Raw genomic sequence first — 23869 nt, 5'->3', positions numbered from 1 at the left:
GCACAGGGCGCCAGTGGCGAATTTGCCAATCTTGGTGTTCTCTGGCAAATGCCAAACGTCCTGCACGGTGTTGGGCTGTAAGCACAACCCCCACCTGTGGACGTCGGGCCCTCATACCACCCTCATGGAGTCTGTTTCTGACCGTTTGAGCAGACACATGCACATTTGTGGCCTGCTGGAGGTCATTTTGCAGGGCTCTGGCAGTGCTCCTCCTGCTCCTCCTTGCACAAAGGCGGAGGTAGCAGTCCTGCTGCTGGGTTGGTGCCCTCCTACGGCCTCCCCCACGTCTCCTGATGTACTGGCCTGTCTCCTGGTAGCACCTCCATGCTCTGGACACTACGCTGACAGACACAGCAAACCTTCTTGCCACAGCGCGCATTGATGTGCCATCCTGGATGAGCTGCACTACCTGAGCCACTTGTGTGGGTTGTAGACTCCGTCTCATGCTACCACTAGAGTGAAAGCACCGCCAGCATTCAAAAGTGACCAAAACATCAGCCAGGAAGCATAGGAACTGAGAAGTGGTCTGTGGTCACCACCTGCAAAACCAGTCCTTTATTGGGGGTTTCTTGCTAATTGCCTATCATTTCCACCTGTTGTCTATTCCATTTGCACAACAGCATGTGAAATGTATTGTCAATCAGTGTTGCTTCCTAAGTGGACAGTTTGATTTCACAGAAGTGTGATTGACTTGGAGTTACATTGTGTTGTTTAAGTGTTCCCTTTATTTTTTTGAGCAGTGTACATGTAAATACAGGTAAAATAAACAAATAAATACAGATAAAATAAACTACAGGTAAATAAAGAAAAAATAAACTATAGTTAAAATAAACTAAAGACAAATACAGGACAGAAACTACAGGTAAACTAAACAACTACATGTAAATACAGGTCAAATAAAATATAAATAAATACAAGTAAAATAAAATACAGGTAAATAAAGGTACAATAAACTACAGGTAAAGAAAAATTAACTATAGTTAAAAACTAAAGACAAATACAGGTAAAATAAACAACAAATAAATACAGGTTCAATAAACTACAGGTACAATAAACAACTAAAGGTAAAATGAACAAAATCCAAATCAAATTTTATTGGTCAAACACATATTTAGCAGATGTTATTGCGGGTGTAACAAAATGCTTGTGTTCCTAGTGCCAACAGTGCAGTACTATCTAACAATTCACAACAATACACACAAATCTAAAAGTAAAAGAATGGAATTAGGAAATATATAAATATTAGGACGAGCAATGTCGGAGTGGCATTGACAAAAATACAGTAGAATAGAATACAGTATATACATATGAAATGAGTGAGGCAGTATGTAAACATTATTGAAGTGACTAGTGTCCCATTAAAGTGACCAGTGATTCCATGTCTATGTACAGCGTATTCGGGAAGTATTCAGACCCCATTACTTTTTCCACATTTTGTTACGTTACAGCATTGTTCTAAAATTGATTACTCCCCCCCCCCCCCCCCCCCCCTCAATCTACACACAATACCCCATAATGACAAAGCAAAAACAGGTTTTTTTTAAAATGTTGGTACATTTATTTCAAATAAAAAACTGAAATATTACATTTACATAAGTATTCAGACCCTTTACTCAGTACTTTGTTGAAGCACCTTTGGCAGGGATTTCAGCCTTGAGTCTTCTTGGTTATGACGCTACAAGCTTGGCAGCACACCTGTATTTGGGGAGTTTCTCCCATTCTTCTCTGCAGATCCTCTCAAGCTCTATCAGGTTGGATGGGGAGTGTCACTGCACAGCTAAGTCCGGGCTCTGGCTGGGCCACTCAAGGACATTCAGAGACTTGTCCTGAAGCCACTCCTGCATTGTCTTGGCTGTGTGCTTAGAGTCGTTGTCCTGTTGGAAGGTGAACCTTCGCCCCAGTCTGAGGTCCTGAGCACTCTGGAGCAGGTTTCCATCAAGGAGCTCTCTGCACTTTGCTCCGTTCATCTTTCTCTCGATCCTGACTAGTCTCCCAGTCCCTGCCGCTGAAAAACATCCCCACAATCCCACTACTTCAACGTAGGGATGGTGTAAGGTTTCCTCCAGACGTAACGCTTGGCATTCAGGCCAAAGAGTTCAATCTTGGTTTCATCTGACCAGAGAATCATGTTTCTCATGGTCTGAGAGTCTTTAGGTGCCTTTTGGAAAACTCCAAGCGGGCTGTCATGTGCCTTTTACTGAGGAGTGGCTTCCATCTGGCCACTCTACCATAAAGGCCTGATTGGTGGAGTGCTGCAGAGATGGTTGTTCTTCTGGAAGGTTCTCCCATCTACACAGAGGAACTCTGGAGCTCTTTCAGAGTGACCAAGGTTATTCTCCCTGACCAAGGCTCTCCTCCCCCGATTACTCAGTTTGGCCAGGCGGCCAGCTCTAGGAAGAGTCTTGGTGGTTCCAAACTTCTTCCATTTAAGAATGATGGAGGCCACTGTGTTCTTGAGGATGCTGCAGAAATTGTTTGGTACCCTTCCCCAGATCTGTGCCTCGACAAAATCCTGTCTCGCTCCTCTATGGACAATTCCTTCGACCTCACGGCTTGGTTTTTGCTCTGACATGCACTTACTTACTTACTTTATTGTCCCCATGGGGAAATTTTGTTGCAGTGTCATGTACACATTTAAAGTGGCGTTAAATACAAAACAAGATTGACAATACAACTTTCAATAACAGTCACGCACCAATAAAAGTAAGAAATAAGAAATAAAACATTTAAAACATTTAAAACAAAGACTAGCCTGCTGGCCTTACGGGGTCAATGGGAACATTTGCCCGAGCTATTTAAGAGGGATATCACACCTGGCACAAATGATTGTCTCGTTCTATTTTTCCTGCTGAGGGGTGCCCTATACCTACGCCCAGAGGGGAGTAATTCAAAGTCCAGGTACAGGGGGTGACTTGGGTCTAAAATGATTTTGTGAGCCTTACGGAGGGCCCTGACCTTAAAGATCTCATCCAGGCCTGTCTGTTTGACTGCACTGTCAACTGTGGGACCTTATATAGACGTGTTCCTTTCCAAATCATGTCCAATCAATTGAATTTATCATAGGTGGACTCCAATCAAGTTGTAGAAACAAGGATGATCAATGAAAACAGGATGCACCTGAGCTTAATTTCGAGTCTCATATCAAAGGATCTGAACACTTATGTAAATAAGGTATTTCTGTTTTAACATTTGTATAAATTAGCAAACATTTCTAAAAACGTATTTTTGCTTTGTCATTATGGAGTACTGTGTGTAGATTGATGAGGGGGGAAAATAATTTAATCCATTTTAGAATAAGGCTGTAACGTAACAAAATGTGGAAAAAGTCAGGGGGTCTGAATACTTTAGTGCAGCAGCCTCTAAGGTGCAGGGTTGAGTAACCAGGTGGTAGCCGGCTAGTGATGGCTATTTAACAGTCTGATGGCCTTGAGATAGAAGCTGTTTTTCAGTCTCTCAGTCCCAGCTTTGATGCACCTGTACTGACCTCACCTTCTGGATGATAGCGGGGTGAACAGGCCGTGTCTCGGGTGGTTGATGTCCTTGGTGATCTTTTTTGCCTTCCTGTGACTTTGGATGCTGTAGGTATCCTGGAGTTTGCCCCCGGTAATGCGTTGGGCAGACTGCACCATCCTCTGGAGAGCCCTGCGGTTGCGGGTGGTGCAGTTGCTGTACCAGGCGGTGATACAGCCCAACAGGATGCTCTTAACTGTGCATCTGTAAAAGTTTGTGAGGGTCTTAGGGGCCAAGACACATTTCTTCAGCTTCCTGGGGTTGAAGAGGCTCTGTTGCGCCTTCTTCACCACACTGTCTGTGTGGGTGGACCATTTCAGATTGTCAGTGATGTGTACGCTGAGGAACTTCAAGCTTTTCACCTTCTCCACTGCGGTCCCGTCGATGTGGATAGGGGCGTATTCCCTATGCTGTTTCATGAAGTCCACGATCAACTCCTTCGTTTTGTTGAGGGAGAGGTTACTTTCCTGGCACCACTCCGACAGGGCCCTCACCTCCTCCATGTAGGCTGTCTCATGGTTGGTAATCAGGCCTACTACTGTTGTGTCGTCTGCCAACTTGATGACTGAGTTGGAGGCGTGCGTGGCCACGCAGTCATGGGTGAACAGGGAGTACAGGAGGGGGCTGAGCACGCACCCTTGTGGGGCCCCTGTGTTGAGGATCAGCGAAGTGGAGCTGTTGTTTCCTACCTTCACCACCTGGGGGCAGCCTGTCAGGAAGTCCAGGACCCAGCTGCAGAGGGTGGGGTTCAGACCAAGGGCCCCGAGCTTAATGATGAGCTTGGAGGGTACTATGGTGTTGAAGGATGAGCTATTGTCAATGAACAGCATTCTTACATAGGTATTTCTCTTGTCCAGATGTGTTAGGGCAGCGTGCAGTACGATGGCATTGTCTGTGGATCTATTGGGGCGGTAAGCAAATTGAAGTGGGTCTAGAGTGTCAGGTAAGGTAGACTTGATATGATCCTTAACTAGCCTCTCAAAGCACTTCATGATGACAGAAGTGAGTGCTACGGGGCGATAGTCATTTAGTTCAGTTACCTTTGCTTTCTTGGGTACAGGAACAATGGTGGACGTCTTGAAGCAAGAGGGGACAGCAGACTGGGATAGGGAGAGATTGAATATGTCCGTAAACACACCAGCCAGCTGGTCTGCGCATGCTTTGAGGAAGCGGCAAGGGATGCCGTCTGGGCCGGCAGCCTTGCGAGGGTTAACATGCTTAAATGTCTTACTCACATTGGCCACGGAGAACGAGAGCCCACAGTCCTTGGTAGCGGGCTGTGTCGGTGGCACTGTGTTATCCTCAAAGCAGGCGAAGGTGTTTAACTTGTCCGGGAGCAAGACGTCGGCGTCCGCGACGTGGCTGGTTTTCCCTATGTAATCCGTGATTGTCTGTAGACCCTGGTGTCTGAGCCGTTGAATTGGGACTCCACTTTGTCTCCGTACTGACATTTTGCCTGTTTGATTGCCTTTTGGAGGGAATAACTACACAGTTTGTATTCAACCATATTCCCAATCACCTTACCATGGTTAAATGCAGTGGTTCGCGCTTTCAGTTTTGCCCGAATGCTGCTATCTATCCACCGTTTCTGGTTTGGGTAGGTTTTAATAGTCACAGTGGGAACAACATCCCCTATACACTTCCTGAAGAACTCAGTCACCATGTCCGTGTATACGTCAATGTTATTCTCAGAGGCTACCCGGAACATATCCCTTGTCCGCATGATCAAAACAATCTTGAAGCATGGATTCCGATTGGTCAGACCTTCGTTGAATAGACCTTAGCACAGGTACTTCCTGTTTGAGTTTCTGCCTATATGAAGGGAGGAGCAAAATGGAGTCGTGATCTGATTTGCCGAAGGGAGGGCGGGGGAGGGCCTTGTAGGCATCCCGGAAGGCGGAGTAGCAGTGGTCAAGTGTTTTTCCAGCGCGAGTACTACAGTCAATGTGTTGGTAGAACTTCGGTAGCGTTTTCCTCAAATTTGCTTTGTTAAAATCCCCAGCTACAATAAATGTGGCCTCAGGATATGTGGTTTCCAGTTTGCATAAAGTCCAGTGTAGTTCCTTGAGGGCCGTTGTGGTATCGGCTTGAGGGGGAATATACACGGCTGTGACTATAACCGAAGGAGGTAATACGGTCGGCATTTGATTGTGAGGTATTCTAGGTCGGGTGAACAAAAGGACTTACGTTTCTGTACGTTATCACAATCACACCATGAGTAGTTAATCATGAAACATACACCACCACATTTCTTCTTCCCAGAGAGTTCTTTATTCCTGTCTGCGCGATGTACTGAGAACCCAACTGGCTGTATGGACGGGGACAGTATATCCGGAGAGAGCCATGATTCCGTGAAACAGAGTATGTTACAGTCCCTGATGTCTCTCTGGAAGGAGATCCTTGCCCTGAGCTCGTGTACGTTATTGTCCAGAGACTGAACATTAGCGAGTAATATACTCGGAAGCGGTGGATGGTGCGCACGCCCCCTGAGTCGGACTAGAAGTCCACTCCGAATACCTCTTCTCCGCCGGCGCCGTCTTGGAGCAGCCTATGGGATAAGTTCAATTGCCCTGGGGGGTACGAACAAAGGATCCAATTCGGGAAAGTCGTATTCCTGGTCGTAATGCTGGTGAGTTCCCGCCGCTCTGATATCCAAAAGTTATTTCCGGCTTATGTAATAACACAAAAAACGTTCTGGGCTAATAATGTAAGAAATAACACAAAAAAAAACAAAATACTGCAAAGTTGCGTAGTAGCTAGAAGCAGAGCTGCCGTGTCTGTCGGTGCCATCTTCTTACCATTTACCGGTAAATCCGTAAAATAAACAACTACAGGTGAAATAAGCTACTACAGGTAAAGAGGTGAAATAAACTACATGTAACCTAACTACAGATAAACACAGGTAAGATAAACTAGAGGTACAAACAACCACAAAAAAATACAGGTAAAATAAACTATAGGTAAATTAAACTACATGTAAATACAGGTAAAATAAAACTACAGATAAATACAGGTAAAATAAACTACAAGTAAATACAGGTAAAATAAAACTACAGATAAATACAGGTACAATAAACAACTACAGGTAAAATAAACAACTACAGGTAAAGAGGTAAAATAAACTACATGTAACCACAGGTAAAAAGCTGTGCGGCTTGGCAGGGTTGTTGCTGAAATAGCCAAATCCACTCATTTGAAGGGGTGTCCACATACTTTTGTATATACAGTGTATCTTTAAAACACAAACAACAAGTACGGGAGGAATGCAGGGAGGGAGAGATCACACTGAGCTGATACTGACCCGAAGTGCACACTTAAGGATTTAAAACAAATGGACTGGTGTAAGAAATAGGGTGGAAACTTCCTCCAGCCATGCTTACACCAATCTAATGCTTTTAAATTCATGAGGAGTGAGTGTACACTTCTGGGTGAAGGGCAGAGAATCGGAACAAAGACCAGAATTCTCTCAACAAACCATAGGGCCAATAGGCCTCTGGATGAAAAGTAGTGCACTATATAGGGAACCATTTGGATCCCACCCTACTACTTACATAACCGGCATAGAATATCCCATTCTGCATGGCAAAGACGCAGAGAGAGAGAGGGGAAAAAGAGAGAGAGAGAGAGAGAGGGGAGAGAGAGGGAAGAGAGAGAAAGAGAGAGGGAAGAGAGAGAGGGGGGGAGAGAGCGAGGGGAGAGAGAGCGAGGGAAGAGCGAGAGAGAGAAGAGAGAGAGAGAGAGAGAGGGAGGGGGAAGAGCGAGAGAGAGGGGGAAGCGCGAGCGAGAGAGAGGGGGAAGCGCGAGAGAGAGAGGTAGGGGGAAGCGCGAGAGAGAGAGGTAGGGGGAAGCGCGAGAGAGAGAGGTAGGGGGAAGCGCGCGAGAGAGAGGTAGGGGGAAGCGCGCGAGAGAGAGAGGGAAGAGCGCGAGAGAGGGAAGAGCGCGAGAGAGAGGAGAGGGAAGAGCGAGAGAGGGAAGAGCGAGAGAGGGAAGAGCGAGAGGGAAGAGAGAGAGAAGAGCGAGAGAGGGAAGAGCGAGAGAGAGAGGGAAGAGAGAGAGGGAAGAGAGAAGAGAGAAGAGCGAGAGAGAGAGGGAAGAGCGAGAGGGAAGAGCGAGAGAGAAGAGAGAGGGAAGAGAGAGGGAAGAGCGAGAGAGAGAGGGAAGAGCGAGAGAGAAGAGCGAGAGAGAGAGGGAAGAGCGAGAGAGAGAGGGAAGAGCGAGAGAGAGAGGGAAGAGCGAGAGAGAGAGGGAAGAGCGAGAGAGAGAGGGAAGAGCGAGAGAGAGGGAAGAGCGAGAGAGAGAGGGAAGAGCGAGAGAGAGAGGGAAGAGCGAGAGAGAGAGGGAAGAGCGAGAGAGAGAGGGAAGAGCGAGAGAGAGAGAAGAGCGAGAGAGAGAAGAGCGAGAGAGAGAGAGAAGAGCGAGAGAGAGAGGGAAGAGCGAGAGAAGAGCGAGAGAGAGGGAAGAGCGAGAGAGAGGGAAGAGCGAGAGAGAGAGGGAAGAGAGTGAGAGAGGGAAGAGAGTGAGAGAGGGAAGAGCGAGAGGGAATAGCGAGAGAGAGAGAGGGAATAGCGAGAGAGAGAGGGAAGAGCGAGAGAGAGAGAGGGAAGAACGAGAGAGAGGGAAGAGCGAGAGAGAAAGAGGGAAGAGCGAGAGAGAGGGAAGAGCGAGAGAGAGAGAGAGGGAAGAGCGAGAGAGAGAGAGAGAGAGAGAGAGAGGGAAGAGAGAGAGAGAGAGAGGGAAGAGCGAGAGAGAGAGAGAGAGAGAGAGGGAAGAGCAAGAGAGAGAAGAGAGAGAGAGAGGGAAGAGCGAGAGGGAAGAGAGAGAGACAGAGAAACAGAGAGACAGAGAAACAGAGAGAGAGAGACAGAGAAATAACGAGACAGAGAAACAACGAGACAGAGAGACAGAGAAACAGAGAGACAGAGAGACACAGAGAGAGAGGGAGACAGGGAGAGAGACAGACAGAGGGAGGAAGAAAGGAAGCAAGGGGTTAGTGACAGATTTCCACAGTCAGCCCGTATTGTAGAAGAGATCAGAGGTACAATCTTAGCATTGGCAAGCTCAGCACTCAGTCTTGGCAAGCACTAGGGTTTCCGTCAGGAAAATGTAGTGACGAACAGCAAAATCACTAGCCTATGTCAATCTAATATCCCACGTAGTAGAAAAGTTTACCTATTCTATTGGTCAGCTTGTCGAGAAAGAAATAGCCCATTCCAAACAGACTCTGGGACAGTTGTGGGACAATAGATCCCAAATTCATATAACCAGTACGCCTAGGCTACATAAATGACTAAAATGTAAATGTAATAAAAATGAAACAAAAAAAAAACAAAGCAATGAGGCTGATGCAACAGATCAGAACGTTTATCAACATTTTAAGCTAAACAATTATTTATTCACATTATAAGCAAAGATTTTTTTTATAACTAATCCAACATAGACCAGAGCCTGTCGTTTCCAATGGGAGCAACTGAATGATAGTGGGCAGAACAAGCAAGGAGGTGGGCAGAGCCAAGCACGACCTAGCGAGATCCTATTGGCGCGTTCTAGCATTTATTTGCATATTTCCGTTAGGGAACGGCTACTCTGTGAAGTGCGCAATAACTCAATTCGCACTTGCACTCCTAAACAATGCAATTTAAAAAAAACTTTGGCAGAGGGTAAAGTCTGTATTGATATCACATTTTTTATCGAGGAGAAAATTAACAGAATGTCGGCCGGCCACTTGGCTTCCCACTGCCGGCCACTTGGCTTCCTCTCATCACCATATTTGGTAGTGAGTGGAAACGCCAACCGGATGCTTGACATTTATACACCCGGTGAAATATCTGGCTCATTGTTCTATCTGTGTTATAAGTGCAGCAATGCCTACAAGGCAGTAAGCTACGCGCGAATGTTCATTCCACAATGCAATTAGTGGGAAAACACCATTATCATGTGACAGAGATGAAAATATCCATTAGAAATGTTGAAAGAGGACAGATCTAAAGATGCAACAACTAGCATGGGTTGCTAATATGACTAGGATTGGGCCTTTGGCTACTGGACAAAGAAAGTTGAAAACCAATAGAACAGTATGAAAAATATATGCACTCACTAACTGTAAATCTCTCTGGATAAGAGCGTCTGTTAAATGATAAAAAAATAAATAATAATAATTGGCTACTGGTTTCAATGGCATACGGAAATCTTTATAAAATAATTGCCTCCACGTTTCTATGGTTAGATTTTACTTTGAAGCAAGGTAAGACATGCCTCATAACATGTAGTAAAACGTTTAAGTTTCAAACAATTAAGTCTATGTTTTCAAAATGCATACTGCCTCCAGCTCATTGCAAAGTGGTGTGTGAAGCGCTGAAGCCTGCCTACCGTTGCCTTGCACTTGAATGGGAAACGCACTTCAATTATTAGTTGAGAAATAAAAATAGTAGATATTTTTTAAATCGTGGCCATCAAAACAGTTAACACGCGATTGCATTTAGAATTGTTACGCAAACCCTGGCACACATGCACAAAGCTCAGCACTCAAAGTCTTGGCTAGAGTCGATCTACTGCAGCTGGACAGGCGGTTATAGACAAAATAACATCCCCTGCTCCTCAGGTGTGTGTATGTGTGTGTAACACGGGGACAGGGGAGGAGGGGAGACGACAGGGGAGGAGAGGACAGGAAAGGGGAGGAGAGGACAGGGAAGGGGAGGACAGGGAAGGAGAGGACAGGGAAGGAGAGGAGAGGACAGGATAGGAGAGGAGAGGACAGGGGAAGGAGAGGACAGGGAAGGAGAGGAGAGGACAGGAGAGGACAGGGGAAGAGAGTACAGGGAAGGAGAGGACAGGGAAGGAGAGGAGAGGACAGGATAGGGAAGGAGAGGACAGGGAAGGAGAGGAGAGGACAGGGAAGGAGAGGAGAGGACAGCGAAGGAGAGGACAGGGAAGGAGAGGAGAGGACAGGGAAGGAGAGGACAGGGGAAGAGAGGAGAGGGAAGGAGAGGAGAGGACAGGATAGGGAAGGAGAGGACAGGGAAGGAGAGGAGAGGACAGGAGAGGAGAGGACAGGGGAAGAGAGGAGAGGACAGGGGAAGAGAGGAGAGGACAGGGGAAGAGAGTGCAGGGAAGGAAAGGACAGGGAAGGAGAGGACAGGGAAGGAGAGGACAGGATAGGGAAGGAGAGGACAGGGAAGGAGAGGAGAGGACAGCGAAGGAGAGGAGAGGAGAGGACAGGGAAGGAGAGGACAGGGGAAGAGAGGAGAGGGAAGGAGAGGAGAGGAGAGGGAAGGAGAGGAGAGGACAGGATAGGGAAGGAGAGGACAGGGAAGGAGAGGAGAGGACAGGAGAGGAGAGGACAGGGGAAGAGAGGAGAGGACAGGGGAAGAGAGGAGAGGACAGGGGAAGAGAGTACAGGGAAGGAGAGGACAGGGAAGGAGAGGACAGGGAAGGAGAGGACAGGATAGGGAAGGAGAGGACAGGGAAGGAGAGGAGAGGACAGCGAAGGAGAGGAGAGGAGAGGACAGGGAAGGAGAGGACAGGGGAAGAGAGGAGAGGGAAGGAGAGGAGAGGAGAGGGAAGGAGAGGAGAGGACAGGGGAGGAGAGGACAGGGGAGGGGAGCAGTGTGCTTTATTGATGTTCATTAAAAGGATAAAATATAAAATATGTTTAGTTGTTACAGAGTCGTTATGACAAATTAGTTAAGACGATACGGCACACACACACACACACACACACACACACACACACTACCACTCACCACGTGTTGTACAGGCATGGGTGCGGGGGCCATTGGAGCAGGGTTCCAGGCTGTGGTGGAAGTCATGGTCTTGCTCTGCCAGTTGTGTCCCCCAGTTAGCCTCTTCTCTCCAGGCTGGCTCCACTGCATGTCTGGCCTGAACACCGGAGCACACAGAGACAAAATGCACCGTGCAAAAACACCACACTCGTTAATCAACAGTACATCATATTTGTAACTCACCATTGTAATAATACAACAATCCGACGCCAATATCATTGTGAATCAACTGTTACAGGTAGGAAAATAATACAAAAGTATATAGCTGCATGTCTATAATGTGGTTAGAGCTCTTCACTAGGTCTCTGTGTGTGTGTCTTGTTACAGGTAGAATTCTGCAGATTGTAATGATGCAGACAGTCAGGTTATTTTAGTTGCAGACAGGCAGGTTATTTTAGCTGCAGACAGGCAGGTTATTTTAGCTGCAGACAGGCAGGTTATTTTAGCTGCAGACAGGCAGGTTATTTTTAGCTGCAGACAGGCAGGTTATTTTAGCTGCAGACAGGCAGGTTATTTTAGCTGCAGACAGGCAGGTTATTTTAGCTGCAGACAGGCAGGTTATTTTAGTTGCAGACAGGCAGGTTATTTTAGTTTCAGTTTAGTTTCCAACAGATTTGAGCACCACAGAAGCTTTGATTTGGGTGGGCCCTAATACAGGACAGTGGGACAGCAGCCCGTCTTGGGAAAACACTGCAGTGAGTCTGTTCCAAAACCAGCATTACATGCTACAAAGCAAATTATCCAGACAATAAAATGTCGATTGACGCAATGTCTCTACAACGTTACTGTTTTGTAATTAAAAAACACTCATATGTCAGACTATCACTACTTAGACTAGTTATTTTACTAGTGTTTCATGTCGAGAAGCAGTCTATTGTGTGTTATAAAGCACTGGCTGCCTGGACTGGAGTACTGTAGGATGGCAGACCGCCATTGCCCTCTATTGTCTAGGGAAAACGCTGCAGTACATCACATGTACACACACACACACACACACACTTACTTCTTGGCTGGGGCTCCTCCGAATTGCAGATCTGAGGAGTGAGAGAGGGGGATGGTGAGGTGTATTTAAAATCGCCAGAGAGAGAGAGTGTATCTAAGCCAGACAGACAGAAAGCCAGCCAGCCCTGGGGAGTAGTGAAGCCTCCTAAATATACAGTAGGAGTAGCAGCCTGCGATCAGTGGATCCCTACTGGGTTCCCTTCTCACTGTCCTCTCCCTGCCTGCCCAAACCTCTGGCAGCTACTAGGGCCAGCCACTACCATTAGGTCATCCAATGGACCAAGGGGGGAGAGAAGAGAGAGGGGGAGACCAAGGTGGAAGAGAAGAGAAGTGAGAGGGGGAAGAGAAGTGAGAGAGGGAGACCAAGGGGGGGCAAGAGAAGAGAGAGAGAGAGAGACCAAGGGGGAAGAGAAGAGAGAGAGAGAGACCAAGGTGGAAGAGAAGAGAAGTGAGAGGGGGAGACCAAGGGGGGGAAGAGAAGAGAGAGAGAGAGAGACCAAGGGGGAAGAGAAGAGAGAGAGAGAGACCAAGGGGGAAGAGAAGAGAGAGAGAGAGACCAAGGGGGAAGAGAAGAGAGAGACCAAGGGGGAAGAGAAGAGAGAGAGAGAGACCAAGGGGGAAGAGAAGAGAGAGAGAGAGACCAAGGTGGAAGAGAAGAGAAGTGAGAGGGGGAGACCAAGGGGGGGAAGAGAAGAGAGAGAGAGAGACCAAGGGGGAAGAGAAGAGAGAGAGAGAGACCAAGGTGGAAGAGAAGAGAAGTGAGAGGGGGAGACCAAGGGGGGGGGAAGAGAAGAGAGAGAGAGAGAGACCAAGGGGGAAGAGAAGAGAGAGAGAGAGACCAAGGGGGAAGAGAAGAGAGAGAGACCAAGGGGGAAGAGAAGAGAGAGAGAGAGACCAAGGTGGAAGAGAAGAGAAGTGAGAGGGGGAGACCAAGGGGGGGGAAGAGAAGAGAGAGAGAGAGAGACCAAGGGGGAAGAGAAGAGAGAGAGAGAGACCAAGGGGGAAGAGAAGAGAGAGACCAAGGGGGAAGAGAAGAGAGAGAGAGAGACCAAGGGGGAAGAGAAGAGAGAGAGAGAGACCAAGGTGGAAGAGAAGAGAAGTGAGAGGGGGAGACCAAGGGGGGGAAGAGAAGAGAGAGAGAGAGACCAAGGGGGAAGAGAAGAGAGAGAGAGAGACCAAGGGGGAAGAGAAGAGAGAGAGAGAGACCAAGGGGGAAGAGAAGAGAGACACATGAGGAGTAAGCAGAATGCACAAAGCGAAAGACAGAAACAAATGGAGGAGGCAGAGAGGGGAGAAAAGGAGAAAGAGTGTCTCTGTACAGTACTCACTGCCTACGAGGTTGGCGAGGGAGGAGTCCAGGTCGTTGGCCAGCAGCTTGCCCCCTGGGTGGTACCCTGGATGGGGCTGACCGGGGTGAGGGTGGTGGAGGGCCATGGGGGGAGCCTGGTTATGGTTGGACACTGTGGGCTTCAGCAGGTCCCCTAGAGCATCAAACCCTGGAAGACACAGAGATAGAGGCACAGGTTAATACATTACACACATACACACTAGTACTTCATATATACACACACACACACTAGTACTTCATTAATACACACATACACACTAGTACTTCATTAATACACACATATTAGTAATTCATATATACACACACACACACACGTACGTCACACACACACATTAGTACTTCATATACGCACACATTAGTACTTCATATACACACACACTAGTACTTCATATACATACACACATTAGTACTTTATATACACACACATTAGTACTTCATATACACACACATTAGTACTTCATACACACACACACACACACACACTAGTACTTCATACACACACACACACACACTAGTACTTCATACACACACACACACACACACACACACACACACACACACTTTTACTTCATTTATACACACACACACACACTATTACTTCATTTATACACACATACACACTAGTACTTAATTAATACACACTAGTACTTCATACACACACACACACTATTACTTCATTTATACACACATACACACTAGTACTTAATTAATACACACATACACACTAGTACTTCATATATACACACACACACACTAGTACTTAATTAATACACAAATACACACTAGTACCTCATATACACACACACATTAGTACTTCATATACATACACACATTAGTTCTTTATATACACACACATTAGTACTTCATACACACACACTAGTACTTCATACACACACACTATTACTTCATTTATACACACACACACACACACACACTAGTACTTAATACACACACATTAGTACTTCATATACAGACACACATTAGTACTTCATATATACGCATTAGTAATTCATATACAGACACACATTAGTACTTCATATATACGCATTAGTACTTCATATACAGACACACATTAGTACTTCATTTATACACACACACACTAGTACTTCATACACACACTATTACTTCATTTATACACACACACTAGTACTTCATACACACACATTAGTACTTCATATACACACATTAGTACTTCATATATACACACACACACACACATTAGTACCTCATATATACACACACATATTAGTACTTCATATACACACACATTAGTACTTTATATACATACACACACATTAGTACTTCATATACACACATACACATTAGTACTTCATATTTACATACACACAAATTAGTACTTCATACACACACACACACACACACACACTAGTACTTCATATATACATACACACACATTAGTACTTCATTTATACACACACACTAGTACTTCATATACACACATTAGTACTTCACTTACACACACACACATTAGTACTTCATTTACACACACACACATTAGTACTTCATATATACACACACAAATTAGTACTTCATATACACACACATTAGTACTTCATATACACACACTCACACACATTAGTACTTCATATACACACACACACACATTAGTACTTCATATACACACACAAACACACATTAGTACTTCATATACACACACACACACACACACACATTAGTACTTCATATACACACTCATTAGTACTTCATATACACACACACACACACACACACACTTCATATACACACACACACATTAGTACTTCACATATACACACACACACACACACACATTAGTACTTCATACACACATTAGTACATCATATACACATTAGTACATCATATACACACACACACACCACACACATTAGTACTTCATATACACACATACACTAGTACATCATATACACACACATTCATACTTCATATACACACACACACACACACATTAGTACGTCATATACACACACACACACACACCACACACATTCGTACTTCATATACACACACACACAGCACAAAGACAAGTAGGTACATTATACACACACACACACACACAGAGATTAGACAAAGATATCTGCATTATACAAAGCGTAGGTCACGATCACACACAGATGGGTTATGAGGTTAAAAGAGAAGCACTGGATGCAGGAAAGGTTTGACTCAAGTTTGAGAGCGAGAGAGAGCGAGAGAGAAGGATGGGGAGTAGGATCAGGTTGTAGGATATCATGACAGTCATGCAGTCAAAAGGCGGTGTTCCATTCCTTTGATTTCTATGCTCAGGGCTCAGTAGCTGTGTCCCGTCTATTCATTGTATTTCTAGGCCTCAGCCTCAGGGGCGGTAGCTGTATTTGTGTGATGATGGATTTCTGTTCTTGTGGCTGTCATGTTCTGGAGTCATTACGCTGATAGATTATATTAATTCCATTTCTAGACTAAAACAGTAGACATAACCCATCTACTTCTACCATTTCTAGTCAGTCACAGCAGACGCATTATGAGAAATGGTTGTTTCTACTCTATTTCTAGCCCGAGTAGCTAGATATATTTGTGTTATGATGGATTTATGTGCTCGAGGTTGTCATGTTGTGGAGTCATTACGCTGATAGATTCTATTAAGTCTGTTTCTGGACTAAAACAGTAGCTTTGTCCTTTCTACGTATCCTATTTCTAGGCCCAGCAGACGTAGCTGTGTTTGTGTTATGATGGATTTATGTGCTGGTGGTTGTCACGTTGTGAAGTCATTACGCTGATTGAGGCTGTGTATTCTGGCAGCCAAGGGGGCAGTATAGCAACACACACGTACTGTATTACTGTATACAGGGTTGATTGGTGTAGTTATACAGCAGTGAGAGTCAATGGGAAATTGAGCAATTCATTGTGTAAATGTTAAATTTCATTACTAAAACCCTGGTCTGGTACTCATTCTGTTAATGGGGACACAATACCATCTACTGGGAGAGACTAAGGGGGGAGAGAAAGAGAGAGAGAGAGAGAGAGAGAGAGAGACAGAGGTAGAGAGACAGAGGTAGAGAGAGAGAGAGGTAGAGAGAGAGAGAGGTATAGAGAGAGAGGTATAGAGAGAGAGGTAGAGAGAGAGAGAGAGAGGTAGAGAGAGAGAGAGAGAGAGAGAGAGGTAGAGAGAGGTAGAGAGAGAGAGAGAGAGAGAGAGGAGAGGGGAGAGAGAAGAGAGAAGAGAGAGGAGAGAGGAGAGAGCGAGAGGAGAGAGAGGGAGAGAGAGAGAGAGAGAGGGGGGTAGAGAGAGAGAGGAGAGATGAGAGAGGTAGAGAGAGAGAGAGAGGTAGAGAGAGAGAGAGAGGTAGAGAGAGAGAGGAGAGAGAGAGAGAGAGAGAGAGAGAGAGAGAGAGACAGACAGAGAGAGAGGTAGAGAGAGAGGTAGAGAGAGAGAGAGGTAGAGAGAGAGAGAGGTAGAGAGAGAGAGAGAGAGAGAGAGAGAGAGAGGTAGAGAGAGGTAGAGAGAGGTAGAGAGAGAGAGAGGAGAGACAGAGAGACAGAGAGAGGAGAGTGAGGAGAGAGAGAGAGAGAGAGAGGTAGAGAGAGAGGTAGAGAGAGAGAGAGAGAGAGAGGACTAATGGAAAAAGAGGAGGAAACAGTGAAAAGGGGATAGAGAAAGGAGCAAAGAGATAAATAAGTGTAGCCAGGCCGACAGGAGGACAATAGAGGGGAATGGAAGGAGGAGGAGAGAAAAAGACAGAGGGAGAGCTGATCCTCCCACCCCTCCATCTCCTCCCACCCATCCCTCCATCTCCTCCCACCCACCCCTCCATCTCCTCCATCTCCTCCCACCCCTCCATCTCCTCCCATCCCTCCATCTCCTCCCACCCATCCCCTCCCACCCACCCCTCCATCTCCTCCATCTCCTCCCACCCCTCCATCTCCTCCCACCCATCCCCTCCCACCCACCCCTCCATCTCCTCCATCTCCTCCCACCCCTCCATCTCCTCCCACCACTTCACTAAGAGAAAAAAAGCAAAGGAGCGAAGAAGAAAAAAGCAGGAATAATATTTGGTTAGGAAGCTTCTGGAGTGTGCTGACATTGCCAAGTGTCTCAAATGGCACCCTATTCCCTACATACTACACTACTTTTGACCTGAGCCCTATGGAGCCTGGTCAAAGGTAGTGTACTAAATGAGGAATAGTGTGCCATTTGGGACTCCACGTTCATAAAGTATGAACTTCCTGCTTCGTTCAGCAGGAAACAGAGGGGAGGGATCAGAGAAAACTAGCATACTCAGTAAGAGAGAGAGAGAGAGAGAGCGAGGAGAGAGAGCGAGGAGGAAGAGAGAGAGAGGAAGAGAGCTTCGAACACCCCCCCCCCCCCCCGCAAAAAAAAAGAAAAGAAAGAAGAGTTAACTGTTAGCTTAGTGTTTGAAGGGGCTAAGACAGAGAATAGAGGCAGTAGAGGAAAGAGGAGAATATATGAAGAGAGGAGAACAAATGGAAAGGTAGTGCCTCAGTGCCTCTGAAGAGACGGGCTGTCTGTGTGGAGTGTGGGATGGAGGGACGGTGTGAAGGACAACAAATGGATGGGTGACAGACGAATGGGAATGGAATGAGATGACCGAACACACACACAGCGATGCAAGATGAAACAGTGGTAGTAGGACCTAAAGCTGAATCCCACGTCTACCAAGGACTAGTTTGTTAGCAACACATAGCCAAACCAAGCCAGAAAACTGAACCAAACCAGAACTAAAAAAGGTTGCCAAGTCTAGTAGCTAGTTGTTGTTATCATAGGCAGTAAGCTAAACCAAGACAGAGTTATTCATTTAGTCAGAATGTATGGTTGTCTCTCTTTACCATCGGCGGCTGGCTGCACGCCGTTATTGGCTATTCCTCTAGCCCCGCCCCCAAACACAGCGTCAAAATCTACACTTATGGAGGACTCAGCTTGCGCAGCAGCACCTAGGAGACAGAGGTCATAAGATTGTTGTAAGGGCTACATAAAACTGGCTTTAGGCGGAAGACATTGTGAACACAGGGGAAGCACTGGCTGACTCTCAGTAAATCATCTTTATATTTTCATCTCTGTTGCTAGGGAACAAAGCATGGGGCCATCATAAGAGCTACATAACACTGATGTAAAGGTTATAACACTGTCTTAGCGGCTACATAAGACGCATTTGAGTGTTTAACAGGAAATAAAACGGTGGCTAGATGAATGGATGAATGACTGAATGGATAAACGGATGAATGACTGAATACATGAATAGAGTGAACTCAGACACAGGAAATACATCTTTTTTTACAATTTAAAAAGCCACCTGTATTCAGAGATAGAAATAAAACCCCTGAAGTCTAAAGTTAAGAGGCTTGTCAGGACAACGGGTTTTCCACGCGTTGTGTGTGATAATACACAGCTTAAACTCACTGTATCTCTGCCCTCCTTCTGAACCTGAAGTTCCAGAGGTTAACTGAGAAAAACAAACTACGAAAACTGTGTGTGTGTGTGTGTGTGTGTGTGTGTGTGTGTGTGTGTGTGTGTGTGTGTGTGTGTGTGTATATGTGTGTGTGTGTGTGTGTGTGTGTGTGTATGTGTGTGTTATCCTTTGTATATTAGCAGCGTGCATGCATGTATGTGTAAGTGTGTGCGCTCTACCTCCCCAGGCACTGGCAGCTGTAGAGATGGAAGGAGTGCTCTGGACAGCAGGGATGAAGACTGGCTGCAGGTCAAACAGATCACTACTGAGGTTGGGCATGCTGGAGGGAGGGGAGGGGAGGGGAGGGGAGGGAGGGAGGGAGGGAGGGAGGGAGGGAGGGAGGGAGGGAGGAGAGGGGAGGGAGGGGAGGGGAGGGGAAGGGAGGGGAGGGGAGGGAGAATCAATGAGTGAGTAAATGTGATTCAAATTGCCCTTCTACTTTATCCATGCATCTTTAAAGAGGACTGCTAGCAACGATTAAGCCAAGAAAACAAACCCGATCAAGTAATCAAATCATATATCTTTCATATGCGCAAATATCAGCTTTGACGTACACAGAGCGATAAAAACTGGTCACGTGAACCACAGCATTTCTAAACAGCAATAATGTTAATTCAATTCATTCTGTCTATTTGATTTGATCAGGGCACTTGGGACTATGGTTGCTGTTGACACTGCCCATAGACTGTATAACTATGTATATTAACTGTTATAACCACCTATAACCTGTCATAAGCATGTTATAACCTACCTATTGGTGGATGGTGTGTTGAATAGCTCCATGGCCTGGTTGCTGTTGACACTGCCCATAGACTGTTATAACTATGTATATTAACTGTTATAACCACCTATAACCTGTCATAAGCATGTTATAACCTACCTATTGGTGGATGGTGTGTTGAATAGCTCCATGGCCTGGTTGGTGTTGACACTGCCCATAGACTGTTATAACTATGTATATTAACTGTTATAACCACCTATAACCTGTCATAAGCATGTTATAACCTACCTATTGGTGGATGGTGTGTTGAATAGCTCCATGGCCTGGTTGGTGTTGACACTGCCCATAGACTGTTATAACTATGTATATTAACTGTTATAACCACCTATAACCTGTCATAAGCTAGTTATAACCTACCTATTGGTGGATGGTGTGTTGAATAGCTCCATGGCCTGGTTGGTGTTGACACTGCCCATAGACTGTGTACTGGGGGAGGCAGAGGGAGGAGTGGACACGCCTATCTCCTTCAGACGCTGGTCCTGGAGGAAGAGAGAAAAACACTGTCAAACACTCCAACTGCTGCTCTCCTATTGGCTAACACACCTTACATTACTAACATGTTTTAGCCTTGCTCTGATAAAAAATATATATATATCTTTTTTTTTTCTCTCAACCAGAGTTTATAGAATGCATTATGAGAGAACCAATGTCAGTTATAGAGCGCTCCAAGGCAAACTAAAAAACCTTCAGCTGGAAAATGTGAAATGTCAACATGTTTTCTGCAGGACTATTTGCTAGCTAGACTATAACTCTCTGATGCATTGGCCTTTCACCATCCACAGAGTTGAACTAAAACAAAATGCACACGGCGGTCGTATCAATTAAACACAAAATAATCCACAACATGTGGAGCCCAGCAAGCTCTGTTTGACTTTTCCCCGCTACCTCATTCTAACAGCTTGAGTGTGTGAAACCTCCAGCGATGCTTTCAGGTAGTTCAATCTGAATATAACTAGCGTTATGGTTTTTTGTTATTTCGTGTATCACTTTCTCCCAAGTTAAATGGTGTTTTGTGTATCAATGTAGTGTAAAATTGTGTACTGTTGTAATAATGTTTAGTGTATCTGTGATCCCCTTCTAACCCCTTCTTCGTGTGTGTGTGTGTGTGTGTGTGTGTGTGTGTGTGTACGAACAGTTGTTTTGCTACCTTATCAGGACCCCAATGTCCTAACATTTCACCTTAATGTCCTGACAGGGTAGGAAAACAAGAACATTTTTGAAAAGGCAGGACTTTTTTTCAGGTCCTGAATTTGTTGAAATGCTGTTTTAAGCTTAAGTGTTAGGTTTAGGTTTTTTTGGAGTTAGGGTTTTTTGGAGTTAGGGGTTTTTGGAGTTAGGGGTTTTTGGAGTTAGGGGTTTTTGGAGTTAGGGGTTTTTGGAGTTAGGGGTTTTTGGAGTTAGGGGTTTTTGGAGTTAGGGGTTTTTGGAGTTAGGGTAAGGGGCTAGGGGTTTTTGGAGTTAGGGGTTTTTGGAGTTAGGGGTTTTGGAGTTAGGGTAAGGGGCTAGGGGGTTTTGGAGTTAGGGGTTTTGGAGTTAGGGTAAGGGGCTAGGGGGTTTTGGAGTTAGGGGTTTTGGAGTTAGGGTAAGGGGCTAGGGGTTTTGGAGTTAGGGTAAGGGGCTAGGGGTTTTTGGAGTTAGGGTAAGGGGCTAGGGGTTTTGGAGTTAGGGTAAGGGGCTAGGGTTTTTTGGAGTTAGGGTAAGGGGCTAGGGGGTTTTGGAGTTAGGGTAAGGGGCTAGGGGGTTTTGGAGTTAGGGTAAGGGGATAGGGGTTTTGGAGTTAGGGTAAGGGGCTAAGGGTTTTGGAGTTAGGGTAAGGGGCTAGGGGTTTTGGAGTTAGGGTAAGGGGCTAGGGGTTTTGGAGTTAGGGTAAGGGGCTAGGGGTTTTGGAGTTAGGGTAAGGGTAAGGGGCTAGGGGTTTTTGGAGTTAGGGTAAGGGGCTAGGGGTTTTTGGAGTTAGGGTAAGGGGCTAGGGGTTTTGGAGTTAGGGTAAGGGGCTAGGGTTTTTTGGAGTTAGGGTAAGGGGCTAGGGGTTTTTGGAGTTAGGGTAAGGGGCTAGGGGTTTTGGAGTTAGGGTAAGGGGCTAGGGGTTTTTGGAGTTAGGGTAAGGGGCTAGGGGTTTTGGAGTTAGGGTAAGGGGCAAAAAGTCCTGAAATTTCAGGAAAACACAGCTGTGTGTATGTGTCCCAGTATATCGGTGTAATGGTGTGTTACCTGTACCTTGAGGGCCTGCAGTCTGGCCTGCTCCTCCACTAGAGCCTGCTGCCTCTCCTTCTCGTCCATGCGGCTGAACGACATGCCTGTACTGGACAGAGAAGTCACCGCACTGGACAGAGTGGACGCTCTACAGAGGGACAACAGGGAGAGAGGAGAGGATAGGTTTTATATACAGTATAACGTGGACAGGGTGACAGAGAAAGAGAGAGAGAGAGAGAGAGAGAGGGGAGAAAGAGAAGACAAGGGAGAGAGAGAGAGCAGTAGCGATAGTGAGATGGATAGATGGAAATAGAGAGGCAGAAAGTACGAGAGTATAACGTGGAGAGAGAGAGAGAGGGTGAGAGAGGTAGAGGTAAAGAGAGAGAGACAGAGACACAGAGAGAGCGAGAGAGACACAGAGAGAGCGAGAGACACAGAGAGAGCGAGAGAGAGAGAGAGAGAGAGAGACACAGAGAGAGCGAGAGAGAGAGAGAGAGAAGAGGAAGCAGAGGTTTAGATACTGTATATACCACCGGTAGCAGTGCTAGTCTCTGATTTAGAGGGGTTGGGTTAAATGCGGAAGACACATTTTGGTTAAATGCATTCATTTGTGCAACTAACTAGGTATCCCTTTTCCCCTTCTTGTAAATGCTAATTTCAATCCTCTTGTCTCCACTGGGGGGGAATGTCTTTTGGGTGCTTCTTATACAGGTTATGATAAAGTATAACTATATGTGCTTCTTATAAAGGTTTTATGGTAAAGTATAAATCTACATGTGCTTCTTATAAAGGTTTTATGGTAAAGTATAAATCTACATGTGCTTCTTATAAAGGCTTTATGGTAAAGTATAAATCTACATGTGCTTCTTATAAAGGTTTTATGGTAAAGTATAAATCTACATGTGCTTCTTATAAAGGTTTTATGGTAAAGTATAAATCTACATGTGCTTCTTCCACAGGTTTTACAGTAGACATAATTTGGTGGTTCAATGCCAGGCCAGTAGTACAGTACCTGGTGTCAGCACTGAGCTCCTTGGTCTTCTTCCCCTCCAGAGAGGCTAGGTGTTGTTCCAGAGCCTCCAGGAGACTACTGGGGCCTGGGGGAGGAGGAGAGGGGGAAGGAGAGAGGGAGGAGAGAGGGGGAAGGAGAGAGGGGGAAGGAGAGAGGGAGGAGAGAGGGGGAAGGAGAGAGGGGAGGAGGAGAGAGAGGGAGAGGATGTGAGGGGTAAGAGGAAGAAGGGGATGAGACTCAACAGACTCAACTTGGCAAAATAAAACTCATTCTCATTCACCCTCTCTCACGTGACCTACTCATTCACCCTCTCACACACAACTTACTCATTCACCCTCTCTCACGTGACCTACTCATTCACCCTCTCACACACGACTTACTCATTCACCCTCTCACACAGGACTTACTCATTCACCCTCTCACACACAACTTACTCATTCACCCTCTCACACACGACTTACTCATTCACCCTCTCTCACGTGACTTACTCATTCACCCTCTCACACAGGACTTACTCATTCACCTCTGTACACAACACACACATCGATAAACACAAGAGTCCCAGAACATCACTTTCTCAGAATATAACTGCTTTGTCCCAAATGGCACCCTATTGCCTTCCTAGTGCACTATTTTTGCCCCGGGCCAATAGGGCTCGGGTCAAAAGCAGTGCACTATATAGGGAATAGGGTGCCATTTGGGATAAAGTCCACAGCTACATGCACTCAGTGCAAGTGGGTTAATAACAACAGGTTCCAGGAAAACACAAAACATCTGAACAGAGTG

At 45.8% G+C, this 23869-nt stretch overlaps 1 protein-coding gene across 1 annotated transcript in view; it reads right to left on the bottom strand.

The window, feature by feature from the left end:
* LOC311117297 (phosphatidylinositol-binding clathrin assembly protein-like) overlaps positions 1-23333 on the bottom strand; it is a gene marked incomplete at its 5' end in the record, with an annotated part of 33247 nt that extends 9914 nt beyond the window's left edge. Inside the window, 8 exons of the mRNA XM_084192265.1 lie at positions 11250-11385; positions 12292-12322; positions 13619-13786; positions 18478-18582; positions 19277-19377; positions 20236-20357; positions 22096-22219; positions 23084-23333. Of these exons, the coding sequence (XP_084048391.1) occupies positions 11250-11385; positions 12292-12322; positions 13619-13786; positions 18478-18582; positions 19277-19377; positions 20236-20357; positions 22096-22219; positions 23084-23333 (1037 nt within the window). The remainder of the gene's footprint in view (positions 1-11249; positions 11386-12291; positions 12323-13618; positions 13787-18477; positions 18583-19276; positions 19378-20235; positions 20358-22095; positions 22220-23083) is intronic.
* Positions 23334-23869: the final 536 nt, after the last annotated feature.

The sequence above is a fragment of the Coregonus lavaretus genome (assembly GCF_964263955.1).
Source record: "Coregonus lavaretus genome assembly, contig: HAP1_SCAFFOLD_3123, whole genome shotgun sequence".
NCBI classification, from domain to species: Eukaryota; Metazoa; Chordata; class Actinopteri; order Salmoniformes; family Salmonidae; genus Coregonus; species Coregonus lavaretus.
This window is presented reverse-complemented; position numbering and strand designations above follow the sequence as displayed.